General features: G+C 33.6%; 1 protein-coding gene across 3 annotated transcripts; it reads right to left on the bottom strand.

The window, feature by feature from the left end:
• Positions 1-4,899: 4,899 nt before the first annotated feature.
• LOC102613427 (multiple RNA-binding domain-containing protein 1) lies at positions 4,900-13,067 on the bottom strand. 3 transcript variants are annotated; one of them, XM_006470681.4, is made up of 15 exons: positions 12,912-13,067; positions 12,690-12,797; positions 12,474-12,588; positions 11,422-12,128; positions 11,211-11,342; positions 10,394-10,483; positions 10,188-10,311; positions 9,591-9,914; positions 8,455-8,519; positions 7,429-7,603; positions 6,416-6,520; positions 6,226-6,327; positions 5,955-6,128; positions 5,462-5,593; positions 4,900-5,382 (listed from the first exon to the last, which is right to left on the bottom strand). In XM_006470681.4, coding segments are annotated over exons 1-15 (2,529 nt in total). In that variant the 5' UTR covers positions 12,914-13,067; the 3' UTR covers positions 4,900-5,208. The 3 variants fall into 3 exon arrangements, with proteins under 3 accessions (XP_006470744.2, XP_006470743.2, XP_006470745.2); XM_006470680.4 differs by lacking the exon at positions 12,912-13,067 and having other exon boundaries at positions 12,690-12,805; XM_006470682.4 differs by lacking the exons at positions 12,690-12,797; positions 12,912-13,067 and having other exon boundaries at positions 11,422-12,139.
• Positions 13,068-16,416: the final 3,349 nt, after the last annotated feature.

Below are 16,416 nucleotides of genomic sequence, written 5' to 3'. Positions count from 1 at the left end.
AATGTAATGATGAATAGCTCTAATACTGATAATTCTGCCTTGATTACTTGTGCTACTGATTCAGCATTGGTAAGTGAACAAAAGAATATGAGCAAGAAGAAAGATGACAAGGATAAACTTTGGTGTGATCATTGCCATAAGCCGAGACATACCAAAGAGTTTTATTGGAAGCTCCATGGAAGGCCACAAAACTCAGGGAAGGGTACCAAGCCTTCTGGACAAAATTCAAAGGGCTTTCAAGTTGCAACTGATAATGCCAATGCAAACTCAGGGAGTTAAAGATCAAATCTGTTTACTAAGGAACAACTTGAGCAACTTGCCAGGTTCACGAGTTAAACATCTTTTGCTAATCTAGCCCAAATAGGTAATTTTCTAAATGCTTTCAGCATCTCTTCAAATACTTCTTACCCTTGGATTATTGATTCAGGGGCAACCGATCATATGACTGGGTTGTCCAACTTATTCTTTACTTACAAACCACTTTCTGGTAAACAAAAGGTAAAAATCATTGATGGGTCTCTTTCTTCAGTTGCAAGAAAAAGTTCAATTTCAGTTTCTAAAACAATGATCTTAAAATCAGTATTGCACGTTCCTAATCTGCCTTGTAATCTTTTGTCTGTCAGTAAACTTACAAAAGACCTTAACTGTATGGCTAAATTTTATCCTTCCAATTGTGAATTTCAGGACCTGCATACGGAGAAGAAGATTGGCAGTGCTAAGGAGGTGGATGGACTTTATTATTTCGAAGAGGAGCCTGAAGCTTTGAGTAATCTATCCTTAGTTGACAAAATTGTTTCTCAAGTGCCTAGTGAGAACGAAATTAGTTTGATGCATCTCAGATTAGGACATCCAAATTTTTCATATTTAAAGTTGTTATTCCCAACATTGTTTAAGAATAAAAGTGACATTAATTTTAAATATGAAGTGTGTGCACTGTCCAAGCATCATCTTACTCATTTTCCTGCCCAAACTTACAAAGTTTCACAACCCTTCTCTCTTATACAAAGTGATGTATGGTATCCTCTCCGTTTTCCCAATAATTTTGGAGTTAAGTGGTTGTAACTTTTATTGATGATCACACTCGAGTTTGTTGGGTGTATTTATTAAAAGAAAAATCTGAAGTTTTTAAAATTTTTTAAATCTTCCATAAAGTTGTTCAAACCCAATTTCAAACAAAAATTCAATTGTTTCGAACTAACAACTGCAAAGAATTTTTTTCTTCTATGTTGGGAAATTATTTGACTGAGAATTGAATTATTCATCAATCCTCTTGTATTGATACTCCTCAACAAAATGGAGTTGCAGAAAGAAAAAACAAACATTTACTTGAAGTTGCTCGATCTTTGATGTTTACTATTGGGGTACCAAATTATTTGTGGGGTGAAGCAGTTTTAACTGCCTGTTATCTCATAAATGGATTGCCTACTAGTAATTTGAAGTTTAAAACTCCAATCGAACTTCTTCAGCAACTTTATCCCATGTCTCGGTCCTTTAGTTCTCTTCCTCCTAAGGTTTTTGGGTGTGTTGCTTTTGTTCATGACAATAATCATAACAAAAGTAAGCTTGATCCTAGGTCTCTTAAGTTGTTTGTGGGTTATTCTCCTACACAAAAAAGGTATAAATGTTTTCATCGTCTAACTAGGAAATATTTTGTAACCATGGATGTGACTTTTTTTAAATTAACCCTTATGTCTCCAAAACCTCTCTTTAGGGAGGGGAATATAATATTAAAGATCCGTTTTTTAAAATTTTTCCAAAATCCACACACTTAGATGAGTTATATTTCAGAGATGATATCACAAATTCAACTCCACCTTTGATAGTTTGCTCTCCACAAAATCTGCCACCTTCCAATAACAATCAGCAAAAAGAACAACATTGTTCTTCCCCACAGAAATAGCCTGACCCAAATGATGACCAGCAAGTGTTTTCACAAATTCAACCATCCACCGCACAAAATCAAGAGGATACTCAAAAGCTAAAGGTATATTCTCGATGAAATAAAACAATTTGTACATCTCCTGACTGCCAAAATTCTGAACCGAACATAGAGTTATTGGAAGACACAGGTACTGTTCAATCTGAGTCTAAATTACATTTAAACTCTATTCGGTCACTTGATTTAGATTTAGATTTGCCTATTGCTCATAGAAAAGGTGTTAGAACTTGTACTAAACATCATATTTCTAAGTTTCTCTTATCATAGATTTTCACCATCATTTAAAGCTTTTGCTGCTAATCTTTCATTTGTAACTATTCCTAGAACAGTACAAGATGCTCTTGCAAATCCAAAGTGGAGAGAAGCGATTCATGAAGAATTGAGAGCATTATATAAAAATAGAACTTAGGGTCTTGCAGACTTGCCTTCTGAAAAGAAAATTGTGGGTTGTAAATGGGTATTTACGGTTAAGCATAAGGCTGATGGATCAATTGAGAGATTCAAGGCTAGCCTGGTGGCTAAGGGATATACTCAAACATATGGAATTGATTACCAAGAGACATTTGCCCCTGTTGCAAAAATGAACTCTATTCGGGTCCTATTGTCACTTGTTGCAAATTTAGAATGGCCATTACAACAGCTAGATGTGAAGAATGCATTTCTCCATGGAGATTTAGAAGAGGAGGTGTATATGGATCCACCACTAGGGTTTGAGAATATGTTTGAAAGAGGAAAAGTTTGCAAGCTGGAAAAGTCCTTATACGGGCTCAAGCAATCACCAAGAGCCTGGTTTGACAGATTTACAAGATTTATTCTCAAATGTGGATATCGACAAATCCATAGTGATCATACCATGTTTCTTAAGCATGGTAAAGAAGATAAGCTCGCTGTTTTTATTGTGTATGTGGATGATATCATCTTGATTGGAAATAACATAGATGAAATTGAAAGACTCAAGATGTTGTTAACCAAAGAGTTTGAAACTAAAGACCTAGGTTATCTAAAATACTTCCTCGAAATTGAAGTGGCTAGGTCTCGGAAAGGGATATTTTTGTCACAAAGGAAATACATTCTGGATCTCTTGGAAGAAACTGGGATGTTAGGATGCAAACCTAGCGATGTTCCTATAGAATCCAACCATAGACTTGGGGCAACTACTAAAAGAAGGTTGGTTAATAAGGAACAGTACCAAAGATTAGTTGGAAAGCTAACCTGTATGTGTCATACTCGTCCAGACATTACATTTGCAGTAGGCGTTGTGAGTCAATTTATGTATTCTCCTAATGTAGAGTACATGGAAGATGTGTTTAGGATACTGAAATATTTGAAGACATCTCCAGGAAAAGGCATTTTATTCTCTAAGAATAATCACCTAAGGGTTGAGGCATATACAGATGCAGATTGGGCTGGATCATTTGTTGATAGAAAGTCAACATCATGTTATTGTACATTTGTTGGGGGAAATCTAGTTACTTGGAGAAGCAAGAAACAACCAGTGGTTGCAAGATCAAGTGCTGAAGCTGAGTTTAGAGCAATGACGTTTGGAATTTGCGAGCTTATGTGGCTGAGAATGTTTCTAATAGAGTTGAAGGTGTGGAAAACTAAATCAATGAGACTGTATTGTGATAATAAAGCTGCCATTAGCATTGCTCATAATCCAGTCTAACATGATAGGACAAAACATATCGAGATTGATAGACACTGTATAAAAGAGAAGCTGGAGAAAGGCCTAATATGCATTCCATATGTTACTACTCAAAAGCAAGTTGCTGGTATTCTCACCAAGGGATTATCAAAACAAGTTTTTCAATCACTGAATTCCAAGCTGAGAATGATAGATATCTTCGAGCTAGCTTGAGGGGGAGTGTTGAAAGTCAAAGATTATAACCTAATTTTATGTACATGTATTTATTTTTTCCTTGAAGGCAGTCAGGCAGTCAGGCAGTCTTCTCCCTGTCCCTCAAATATCAGTGAGAGATTTCTAAGGTGTAATGGAAGTTGATTTTTGGATTGGTACCAATGAAAGTATCACACTTGTAGTGGATTTCTAGTGCATAAGCGTTGAAGGCTATAAAAAATATATATTTTTGAGGAGAAAACTGTTTTTGTTGAGGTTCAAACTACTACCCTCACACTTACGAGGGAGTAGCTCTTAACACTTGGCCTTGTTCAACATTTGAGTTGTTGGCTGCTTGTATGCGGAGATGTAGAACAATTGCACTTCAACTAGACCCTAAATATACTGTTCAATTTTCATGTCTAGTTGACGCTCTGGGTATTATGGTAACGCAGTGGCATTCCCAGCTGTGCGTTTAAAAGGCGGTGCTTTATGCAACAATCCATTAGGGCATGCTGTTGCACTGGCGAAAAAAGCAAAGGCTGAAATGAGTAAAGAGCATATAAGATCTGCGGCGTATCTTATGGAGGTCAAAGGGCGACGGCCGAGGTACCCGATTAAGGGGAACTACAATGTGTCCGATTTAAGCAGGTCGGATTTGATAGAATTGATTTGGGGTGGAGGAAACCAGTTTTTGCTGGGATTGCTGGTGCTAAGTCTATTTTTAGTTAAACAGGTACCAAAAAGAAGATGGGGAGACTGGGACTCCCACACCTATACGTTCGCCGAGGCCGAGTATGAAGAGATTTGAAGAAGAGCTAAAGAGAATGATTCATTCAAGGATCAACAGAAAATTTATTTGACATGAGAAGTTGTTTCGTAATCTATAAACGTGAGAAGAAGTTAGCATAAACGACACCCTCTTGAATTGTAGTTAGTTTAACCAAGTACTGGAAGTATTGGTGATGACAAACCAACATCAATGAAACGGATGCTTATCTTGGTTTCTAGCAATGAAGGCTAACATCTGAATACATATATATATATATTTTTTATTCATATAACCCATTTGCATCCAACTAAAATTTTGTTTAGGAGGGAACTAAATCCCAAGTGAATTAGAAGAGGCAATCAAAACTTTTGCATTAAACAATAGAAAACAGTGGAGTAAAACAATAAGAAATTTCTGAAAATTTTAACTCTTCTATGACATATCTAGATGATTTACATCAAGAAATTCTACAAAATATGCTTTGTTCCCTCACCTACAAGAAACAATTACAAACAGATATCGACTCCCAACAGACAAAAATGGAGCCAACATAACTTATAATATAATTAATACTTATAATATAATTAATAAACCTTAAAAAGTAACTACATGACAAACCTCATTTCTCTCAACACACGAGAAAATTTCATATAAAGCACTCTACTCAGCAATTCTTTCAAACTTCATTGTACCTTCGTCCAAGATTGTCATGTGCTTCCTCTTCTTAGACAACTTAGTTGAATTTTGAAACCCATTTACCTCATCGGTAAACTGAGCAGCAGTTCGAGCCCGCAATTCTTCCAGACTCTCCCCTTCCTTTGCTCTCTCCATCACCTGAAATGTGGGGGCAATTATAGATATTATCTGATCATGTGCAACAGAGAATATCTATAAGAACTGGCAGATAGCTTACCAGATGCCGACCATAGAGATGGGTGTTTGAAAGTGCTTCAAGTGCATTTTGCGCCTCTTGCTTTGTTACATACTCAACGAATGCAAAGCCCCTATGATTTCCAAACTTCATTGGCAGCCTTAAGCTCTTTATCTACAAAAAACATATAAAAACATAGAAATCAACAAGAGAAAAAGCATGTCCAGCACGTTCAATTATAAGTCTTTCGGCATCGCTGAAATGAATTTAAATGCAGGTAATCCTTGAGAAGGGATTATACCTGTGCACATCTTGCAACAAATTTAGATATTTAATTGAAAACTTCTATTATCCTACATATAACCTTTACTTTTGTCTCGTTATCTGGTTAATCAAACAATAGTTTAATATTTGCTGTAATATAGCAATAACTCTTTCCAACTTGTCTTAGATTCCATGGTCCTGTTCCTTCCTTTTTACTTACTAGGCATTTTTAATGAAATGCATCATTACTCATCAAAAGAAAAATAACCACCTGGCCAAATGGGCTAAACAGCTGTCTCAGATCTTTCTCTGTTGCCTCAAAAGCAACATTTCTCACAAGTAATTTTGTTGAACTCTTATCCTTCTCAGCCTTTTTCACCACTTGTTCATCCTTCTTGGCATGACATAGTTGTAAGATGAGAGCATGCCCATCCAAAATAGTTCCCTAAAAAAGAGACGAGACATTGTCGACGATGCATCAGTTTCCAAAATTTTGAACTATATTCTAATGATATTAACCTAACTTAGCATCTGGTAGCCACCTGTAGATCTCTGCATACATTTGTTGCTGTCTCCACAGAATCAAACTCTATAAAACCAAACCCCATAGAAACATTCTTTCCATTTTTCAGGTGCTTCTTTACCTGTAACAGGGTGGAACAGAACCATAAAATGAGTGAATTAAAGAATCAAGAAAATCATATATTATCTTTGAAGTGTCCAGATAATTACCTTGACGCTCAGAATTCTTCCCTCCTTGATGTGTTCACCAAAATGCTTTCTCAAATTCTCATCACAAGTCTTAAAATTCAAGTTCTTGACAAATAAAGATCTTGACTGAAACATGATAGGCAAAAAGAGAAATGAATGAAAAAACCATAAACAGAAACAAAAAGCAAAGACACCGCAAATCCATAGAGCTAGAAAGTTTCTATCGAAGCACTGTAAGCATATGATTTACTCTTGTCACTTTATGATTCAAGAAATATGATAATGTGACTTTTCTAGAAGCAACCATATGTCGTAAAAAATGCAGTTAAGAGAAAAACGATGCAACACAATCTATATAATATGTATCAACCTCCTTTTCAAATCACAGAACAAATAGTACTGAGCAACTGAAATTGCTGAATCCAAGCATATGGAAAGCATTCACTGTTTTCCTCTGTTTTTGATGAATAGTTAAATTCATAAGAAAAACAAGATGCTGCAACAGAATGAGTACATACGGATTTGTTGTTTTGGATGGTGGTGTTGGGGTTGGGCCGTGGGAGAATGAACTTAGAAAAAAATAAAAATAATGAAACGAATAACACAAATCTAAGATTGCCAGAAATCCATGACATCTACATAAAAATAAAATAGTAAAAGATGGCTATAAATCTAAAGAAAAGACCTCACAAATGCAGTGGTTTAACATGATTCATACCAACATTGTTGTTGATCTCCAATCAACAAGCAATGGACAAATGGACAAAAATCTTTTTGCGATGTGCGCCAACATATAAATGATGAACAAAGAAAAATGACCCAAAGATATTGACTAGAGGAATTGTAATCATCTACAGCCACCTTACGGCCAATAAACTAACAGCAACTTGAAAGAATACATTTGACATGTTTAAGGACCATAAAGGAACAAGATAAAACAAGGCATAATCACGAAAACAATTAGCATAAAAAATATACGGCATGAAGCAGAACAGGGAAAAGAAGCAAGATAAGAATTCATTAATATGACACACCTCAACTCTATCAGGATCAATATCAGCATCTGTTACTCCTTCCAGTTGTTGCTCTAGAAGAGCTCTCTTGGCATCATGTTCACCAACCACAGCATCATTCTTTTGATTACCCTTGGAAGTAGAACTTTGACTGAGGACATCACTAGGAGCCCACTCCAAATACAATGGAACACCCCTTCATTATCAATACAAGAAAAAAATACTGTTTAAGTAGCTATTGTATGCCTCTTATTCAATAGATAAATGCTACAGACAAAAACTCTTGGAACAAAATATTAAATACAAACTGATTTCACATTAAAGTATTGGCTGGACAGAAACACAAAAGTCAATCCATTTAATAAGAGCAAATAATATAATCCACACGGGAATCATACAATAGTGCCATGCCAATTAGTAGAAAATAGTTTTTAAGAGTTTGTATTCTTAGCATTATTCTACTTGATATGCATAAAGGGTGTTGCAATTTCGTTCATCTCTACTATAATGTCTAGTAAGGAAAGAACTCTTACAGTTTTCTACAGATATGTTTTATTTATTCCTTAACTACCTATAAACATGAAAACTTTAAAAAAGAAAAGGTATGGAAAAAGTTGTCAGCAGAAGGTTATTTTTCTTTAATAACCAACTCAAACTTATCTAATCTGCTATCGTAAATGGTAGTTCATATCAAAAGCGATACTACATTTTCTTATCATAAACAGCTGATGTATTGCTGTGTGGGGGGAAAAAAACATAAATAAATAAAATTGCATCTAATAAGCAAACATATCTACTGTTTGCGGGTGTGCTGACCACACATATATAGGAGAATGTGTTTGTCTGGCTGTGTGAATTCAAATCAATGTTCTGAAGTTTTAGCTAAGAAATCTTTTCTTGAATATTTAATATAGAGTTAGCAGGTCAAGTCCATGTTCCAATCTAGAAGCTGAAGTCTTTTGGTCAGATTCACATAAAAAATTGATTATCCATGTCTTTTGTAAGGGGCTCAACCAATGGCCTTAAAAGAAACAAAGATATACATACTTGTAACGCTTGTATGCTAAACCCTTGAAAGCAGCAGCTGCTTCAACTGGTTCAAGGAAAACAACCTGAAAAGCAATGCATGTAGATATTTAAGAGGGGAAGAAAGAGGAGAACAACCTGAAATGTAATACTAATTCTATTAGGCTACACAACAGCATTAATTCAGGCATATAGCAATTGTGGTTCTTTAGAGCAGCATTTTCTCCATATATGGTTAAGTAAATTAAAAATCAGTCAAGTCTGAAGTACTTAACCCTCAAAGATTGGCATTTCTAGAAGCAAGATTGATACAATCATTATTAAATACATCTAAAAATTGTTCCTGACTAATACAGGTAATACTCCAAATAGAAGTGTAATGAATGGAAGCTAAACAACTACTTTTCTATCCACTCGTTAAACTTTCAAAGCCACTGACCAAGGGGTAAAAAATGGGAAAAAAAAAGAAAAGAAAAGTCTTTTTACGAGTCCAACTATGTAAACCAATGTCTAAATTAGTCTCAGGAGGCACACCAACAACTCAATCAGATTGCTTCCTAAGAGAAAAAAAGGACAAATGCAATCAAACTCTATGTTTCAATATTCAATTGTAAGTTAAGCCTCTAAATGATTGGAGTTGCATCCAATTCCACTTGTGTCAAAGAAAAGCATCAATCAAAAGCCACCAGTGTCACTTGAACATGAAGCCTGGCCTTCAGTCTTATAAACAAAAACAAAAACTGTCACCACAAGATTTATATCCTGCAAATGGCAGATTACACTGTTAAGTAACAGTCTCAAGTCATGCCCATTTTGCCATCTTTAATTGAATAGTCTTCCTTGTACCAGACAACATAATCCCAGTTTAATACAGAGCCACATTTAACGTCCCAGTATATTCCCAGATTTATACTTCTTCATCCTGTATCCTCTAGAAAATGAACATCCTCAGTCAGCTACATGCAACATTGATGAAAATCACTGACAACCTACTTATTCATGACATTCGGCATTCTTTCCTGACCTCTTTCTTCATTCTATAAGGATCAGGTTAGGGAGGTATCAATTCTACATACAAGCAGTCTTAAAACACCAACTGTGGCTGTTCAAAAAACAGGATACATGGAAAATAATTAAGATCTGAAAAGGATGCTTACCAAGGCCAATGTTTTTGTTGAAGGGAGAATAACTTTGTCCAAACTCCCAAATTTACCAAACATCTTAGCTAGTTCACCTTCAGAAGAATCATAAGGCAAGTTCTTCACTAAAAATACATGGCTGCTTCTTTTCAGACCATCAGTTTTCCCAGCAGAAAATTCCTCCAAAGATGAAACATTTACCCCAGCATTCGTAAGAGCTTTTTTGGTCTCCGCAATAACTTGAGTTTCACCCAAAGCAATACGCACAGCAAGATCATTGGCCTCTCGGTCAAGTAAATCACTCTTGCTAACACCATGTTTCCTAGCAATGTTTTCTACAACCTATTAACAGGCAAGATGAAACACAAAAATGAGGCCAGAATTCAAACAGAAAAATTTACATCAACCATAACCACAGACATGGAAATGCAACTGCTTTAAATATCTGGCCAAAATAGGACAACAAAAGAGCCTTATCTATGATAGAATAATTACTTCATGGTGAAATGGTCATGAATTTTTAAAAGACAAATCAACATCGAAAAAGTAATTTCTTAGGACAGGGGAAGGGGGGAAAAAAATCATGTCTCCTTTTTTTCTTTTAGGTTAGCATACCGTATCAGGGCGCATAAACAAACTATTCCATGCTTTTGTATTTCCACTAGCTTCAGATGCCTTCCTTTCTTCCTCCCTCCGTTGTTTCAACGTTTTTGTACCCTGGCTTGTAGAATTGTGAAGCCTAGAAAGAAAACAGTGTCAAGTTCCATCATACATAAGTAAAACCACAAACCTTGAAGCCTGGAATCCAAAAGCAAACTCACTCTTGTTTGTCTGAGGATTTCTTGTGTCTCGCTGGCATAACATGCAACAATCTACCTTGGAAAATTGAATTATCTAGTACTTCTATGGCCCTGCACATACAACCAAGTAATCAATGACTTGAACAAAAACAGGAAGGAAGATAAATAAACAAGTGCAGGATAAGATCCAAAACCGACTCAAACAGCACATCCATCCTGCAATGTATCAAACCAGTGGCCAAGAAGAATTTGCTAGTACCATAAATTGTAATCTACCATATGATCCAACAGTAAACAATCTGCAAACTGAAAAAGTTCATGGACCCCAATAACTATGAATAATGCAGTGATAAAAGGAAAGAATAACAATTAACAGTATTCTGAGAAAAATTAAGTATACAAGAAAAGGATGAAAGGCTAACATGTGTTAGTTATCACTGCACTTTGACCATGTCAGCAAACCATGTACAGAAATTCAAAGCTTAAAATGGTTAGTTATGCCAAAAGAAACACCAATGCGATGGCACCTGTCTTAGCCCAAAAAAAAAAGCCTCTCGCAGATAAGTGCCCCAAGAATGGGAAAAAATCCAACATCTCCTAGCTCTCTCCTATGAACTACCATATCTCCAACATTTTTCTCCCATTTTTTAATAAGAAAATTACACATATGTGTATTCCAACTATCTTTCTTATTCCCAAGTCACATATGAGAGCATATTTATGAGGTCTCAACTAAGGATAAGTTTCAGAGACCTCCTAATAATCCACTGATGAATTTAAAAGTATCAATGCAACACCAAGAAGTTTTAGGTAACAGAAAACACCCAAACACAAGTACCTTGATGCAGATTCTGGAATTGCATAAAGAACATAAGCTATCCCTTTGGACCGTTTTGTATCCTTATCAACAACAATGTGGACCTCTGAGACATTGCCAAATTTACTGAAGTGCTCCCTCAGCTCATCTTCACTGTTACATAAAGATTTATGTAAGTATATTTATAGTCATATATATGACCATTATGAAAAAGAGGCTGTAAGGTACATACGTTGCTGTATATGGAAGATTACGGACAAAAAGACGACCACTTTCCAAAACTTCTTGTTGCACATCTTTCAAACTTGATGATGGATTCCCTGGGTCAACAATTTCACCATTGGCATCTTCTTCTCCAACCCCAGAATGAATTGAATCCTTTATAATACTATCACATTCTTCATTAGAATCACCATTGTGGTCATTCTCTTCCTCCTTCTCCTCCCCGTCCTCATCATCATCACCATCACCAGCAGAATCATCTTCACTTTCCGAATCTGACCAATCTTTCTTCACTCGACTCTTAAAATAATCCATATCTGACATTAATTCATCAGCAGCAGCATTTTTTGATTTCTCAGTTGCCTGGCTATCTGTTATCACATTGGATTTATCTGACTTAACATGCAATGTAATTGATTTCTCCCCTCCTTTGATTGCTTGTGATATATTCTCAGAGACTTTGGCCTTCTGGTCAGCCATGAGACCAATCAAGGTATCATTTGCCCACATTTTTGACTTGACCCTCGGCTGCATCACCTGAAGAAATTCTAGAAGCTGAGGATCGTCATTCTCAGTAACCTTTTCAATAGTCTTTTTCTCTCCTCTTTTAGCAGCAAGAACAGGATTCTTCTCATCTTCTGACACTTCTTTTTCTTTCTTCAAAGAATATCGACTCCATGGACGAGGCATATTTGGATCCCCAACTTTACGAGCAATCTAGAAACAAGCTATGGAGTCTTCAATTTTTTTTATGCACACTCGGGTACTTGACAAAATATAATCAGCAAAGATATATTAATCAACCAAATCTACATTAGTCAGACCAACCAAAATTACTAATCCTTTACATTCCATGAGTATATTAGCCACAGGCATACATCAAATTCATTTCAGATTCATGAAGTAGATTAAATGATAACTAAATCACTTAAGTTAATTTTCACTCAATAATCTCCCAATTACCGCTAAAAGCATGTAAATAATAAGAAAACAAAATTCTCCTACTCTGAAAATAAAAATTAAAAATCAATAAAATAAAACAGAGTAATAACAAAAACCGACCTCACAAGAGATTCTACAAGTGTCAAGATAAGATTTGTTAAAGTACTTTATAGCTTCCTCAGCTTCTTGCTCGGTACGGAAACCAATAAAAGCAAATTGCCTGCTCTTGCCATCTCTAAACAAAAATCAAGACACAGCAATACAACCAAATTAAAAAATAAATAAATAAATAAAATTCCAGCAAAATTAAAAAACGAAAAAAAATTCAAAAATTACTTGGTGCGCATAAGCTTGGCGTCAGTTATTTCTCCTTTCTGAGAAAAAAAATCTCTCAGGCGATCCTCCGTCACGTATTTTGGTAAATTCTTCACGCAAATTCTCGACCTGTACATTCAAAATCGTCCGAGCAAATTCAAGTTTAATTCTTTTTTTTAATAAAGGAAATAAGAAAGTTAAAAAAATTAGTTAATTAAGAGAGTTAAGAAGTGAACAACTTACATTGTTTTTTTTTTTTTTTTTTTTGATAGAGGCTTCGCCGCTTCAGTGGCTTAACGAAGAGGAACAGAGAAAGAGAGAGAGCGGTGGACCGGTGGTGGCTCTCGACTGAAATTTTAAGTAGTGACCTATAGATTAGGGGCATTTGTGAAAATAGCACTCTATAGAGGTGTATTTTAGAAAACAAGCTATTTTATGGGATATATTTTGCAATTACGGCCAAGTCGGATTTTGGACCTGAAGGTGTCCAACGGCAAACCACGGCCATTAGGGCCCATGGTCCGGCAAGGCACAGCCCATTAAACTGGTGGGCCATATTATGTCGTGCCCAAATTTTTTTATTAAGGCCCAGCACGGTTCATGGATCGAGCCACTCGGGTCGTGTAGTGGATTGTCCCCAAAAAAAGTCTATCAACTTTTTCTTTTACCCCTCAAACCCAAATGTTTTTAAAAAGTTCACGTTCCTGACATGCTTTATTTAAATTCACGTGTTTAGCGTGCTTTTTTAAGATCATCACCCAATAATATCAACAACAACAACTACAACAATAACAACAATAATAATAATTTTTATTAAGAGAGCAATTAATATTTTATTATTAATTTATCGTAATTTCATAACTATTTATTTAATTTCACAATAATCAATCATAACACAACAATATATATATTTAATTTCATAAATCATAGTAATGATTATTGAAAATTAAAATTACAATCCCAAAATAACGATTATAAAAAGTCACAACTACAATATATCAATTATAACAAATCACAGGTCACACCTTACAAATATTTCATTCACAAATGAAGTATATCTTCATTAACTAAGTTATGATTTCATAAATGAAATAGTAATGTCTTCAAAAATTTTATTTATTATTTATAAAATCATGATATTTATTTAAACTAAGACTTAAATTAAATTTTAAAAGCCTATGCTAATATATATATATATATATATATATATTAAGAAATTTAATTTCAAGATATTTGTAGAAATCATAACATTTTATATTTTCTTTTCATTAAAAAATTTTATTTTGATATACTTTGGTCCACGTGCTATTGATGGCCCACGGCTGCATGCTAGCCCACCGATAAAGCGTGTTTATTATGTACATCTCTAATCGTACCGTGCTTTTAATATTTGTGTGCCTAGAATTTGAGCTCCGGCCCAGCCCACGTGCGTGTTGTGCCATGTCGCGCGCCCAACCAAAACGTGCTCGTGTCGTGTCGTGCCGTATGCCACCCGACCCATTAACCATATTTATTTGGACCTCTTCAAATCACCCATCAAAATGTGTTCCATTCACAATCGACAGTTAACTATCAACTTAATTAGTTTTTCTTTTGAAAATAAATAATAATTAGTTGTATTACATTTGTTGAGTAGAAATATGGGCCAGGAAGAAATAAAATGAAAATAGCACAATAATTTACAGCACTCGATCACTTATATCCACCGGAAAAAATAAAGCAACACCATTTAGTGAATTGTCTTGCTCTACATGCAACCAATCTCATTTCAACAATGCTATCTTCTTTTTTGGGATGAATTCTAGCAATGCTACTCTGAAAGAAAAACGATGAATAGATTAATAGACTATTTAGCAATGGTGAAAATGGGAGAGAAACTAAAAAATAATGATTGTTGGTTAGAAAAAAAAAAGGGAAATTATCATTGCACCACCTATGTTTTATCTTATATTCATCCAATCACTACAAAATTATAACATGTTTTATGTATTATCTTTCTTTTTAAATTTGTATCAATAAGTTACTTTTTCACTAACACTAGTAAATAATTTAAATGAAATAACAATTTTACTCCCTAAATAAATTAAAAGAATATTTTATCTTATAAAAGCTTTGAAAAATAAAAAATTATAATTACAAAATTACTCATAATTTTAATAAAAAATAAATCCCAAATAAAGGTGCTCAGGTGATTTTTATTAAATTTAAATTTTGCAGAATTTTAATTTTTATTAAAAATTATAATTTTACAAAATTTTAATAAAAATAACTGAATTTATTTATGAAAAAAATAAATCCCAAAATTTTAATAATTTAGAGGATTTTATTATATCCAAAAATTTTACAATTATTTTTACAATTATATATTTTTTTAAAATAATTTTTATTAAAAAATAAAAAATATTTTGGGATTTATTTTTTCTAAAAATTTATGGGTATTTTTATAATTATAATTTTTTATTTTTCAATTTTTTTATAAAATAAAATAATATTTTAATTTATTTAGGAGTAAAATTGTCATTTAATTTAAATTTTTTAACGGTGTTAGTGTAAAAGTGGCTAATTGATATAAATTTAAAAAGAAAGGTGGTGCATAAAATATGTTAGAATTTTATAGTAGTTGGATGGATATAAGACAACATAAATGGTGCAATGATAATTTTCTAAAAAAAATTGCGATGTAACAAAATATGAGGGTTTGAGCTTTCAATTTTAAATAAGGATAAAACTGAAAATTTTAAAAATTTATATACACATGATAATTTCAAATATTTTTAAAATATGGAATCAAAATTTCTACCTCTTCAAAGAAAAATTTAAATCCACATAAATATGAAGGATGGTGCCAATTGCAAACGTTAATTATTGGATAACGTTGGAGCCACGCTACTTGCAAGACAAATGGCATGCTTTAAAACCATAATTTTTTTCTAACTTTTCGTACATTCATATTTTGGGGAGTCAAGCCAACTGATTGAGATATTTCATGGTACACTCCATGATTTCATGTCACATGAAAATCACCCACCAATAACATTTTGATGTGCGTCAATTATTCTGTACCTTGGAATCTATGAAAACAAAAATTAAAAATGGATTTACCAAATAGTGCTTCTTCCGTCACTTTCTATCATGCCTGTATTTTGAAATAGTTTATTAAGGTTAAATTATTTTTGACATCTTTTTTCATTTTAGGAATTGATTTAGTATCCGATAAAAAGTACTTAAACAATAATTTACACTTGCAAATTAAAGTTTTTGAAAAATACATTTTGATTTATAGAATCACCCCTCAGAGTATCTCCACAAGATTCTATTAATTTTACTCTTCAAATATTTATTTGCTTACCTATGTGGTAAAAAGGACAGTAAAAAAAATATTATTCTCTAAAATACTCTTCAAATAAAAATAAGTTAATATTATTTTAATCAAATAAATACTTTTTCAAACAAAAAATAAATGATAATTAAAGCACTTTTCTTTCTCTCCAATAAAAAGTAATAAAATATAGATTGAAGATAGAGAAAACAACTCTACAAAATTAAAAAGATAGAATCATTTCTTATTTGAAGAATCTTAATTGCAGTGTCTTTTAAATTTTAAATGCTGATGTAGCTCTTCAAATATATAATAAAATTTTATTTAAAAAATCTTTTGAAGATTCTCTAATAAGTACAAGTAAATAATAACTATAAAAACAAATAAATAAGTCCAAGTAAATAATTTAGCACCAATAACTCAAATTGA

This window comes from Citrus sinensis, chromosome 2 (assembly GCF_022201045.2).
Source record: "Citrus sinensis cultivar Valencia sweet orange chromosome 2, DVS_A1.0, whole genome shotgun sequence".
NCBI classification, from domain to species: Eukaryota; Viridiplantae; Streptophyta; class Magnoliopsida; order Sapindales; family Rutaceae; genus Citrus; species Citrus sinensis.
Note: the sequence above shows the minus strand (reverse complement) of the source record. Positions and strands in the feature narration are given on the sequence as shown.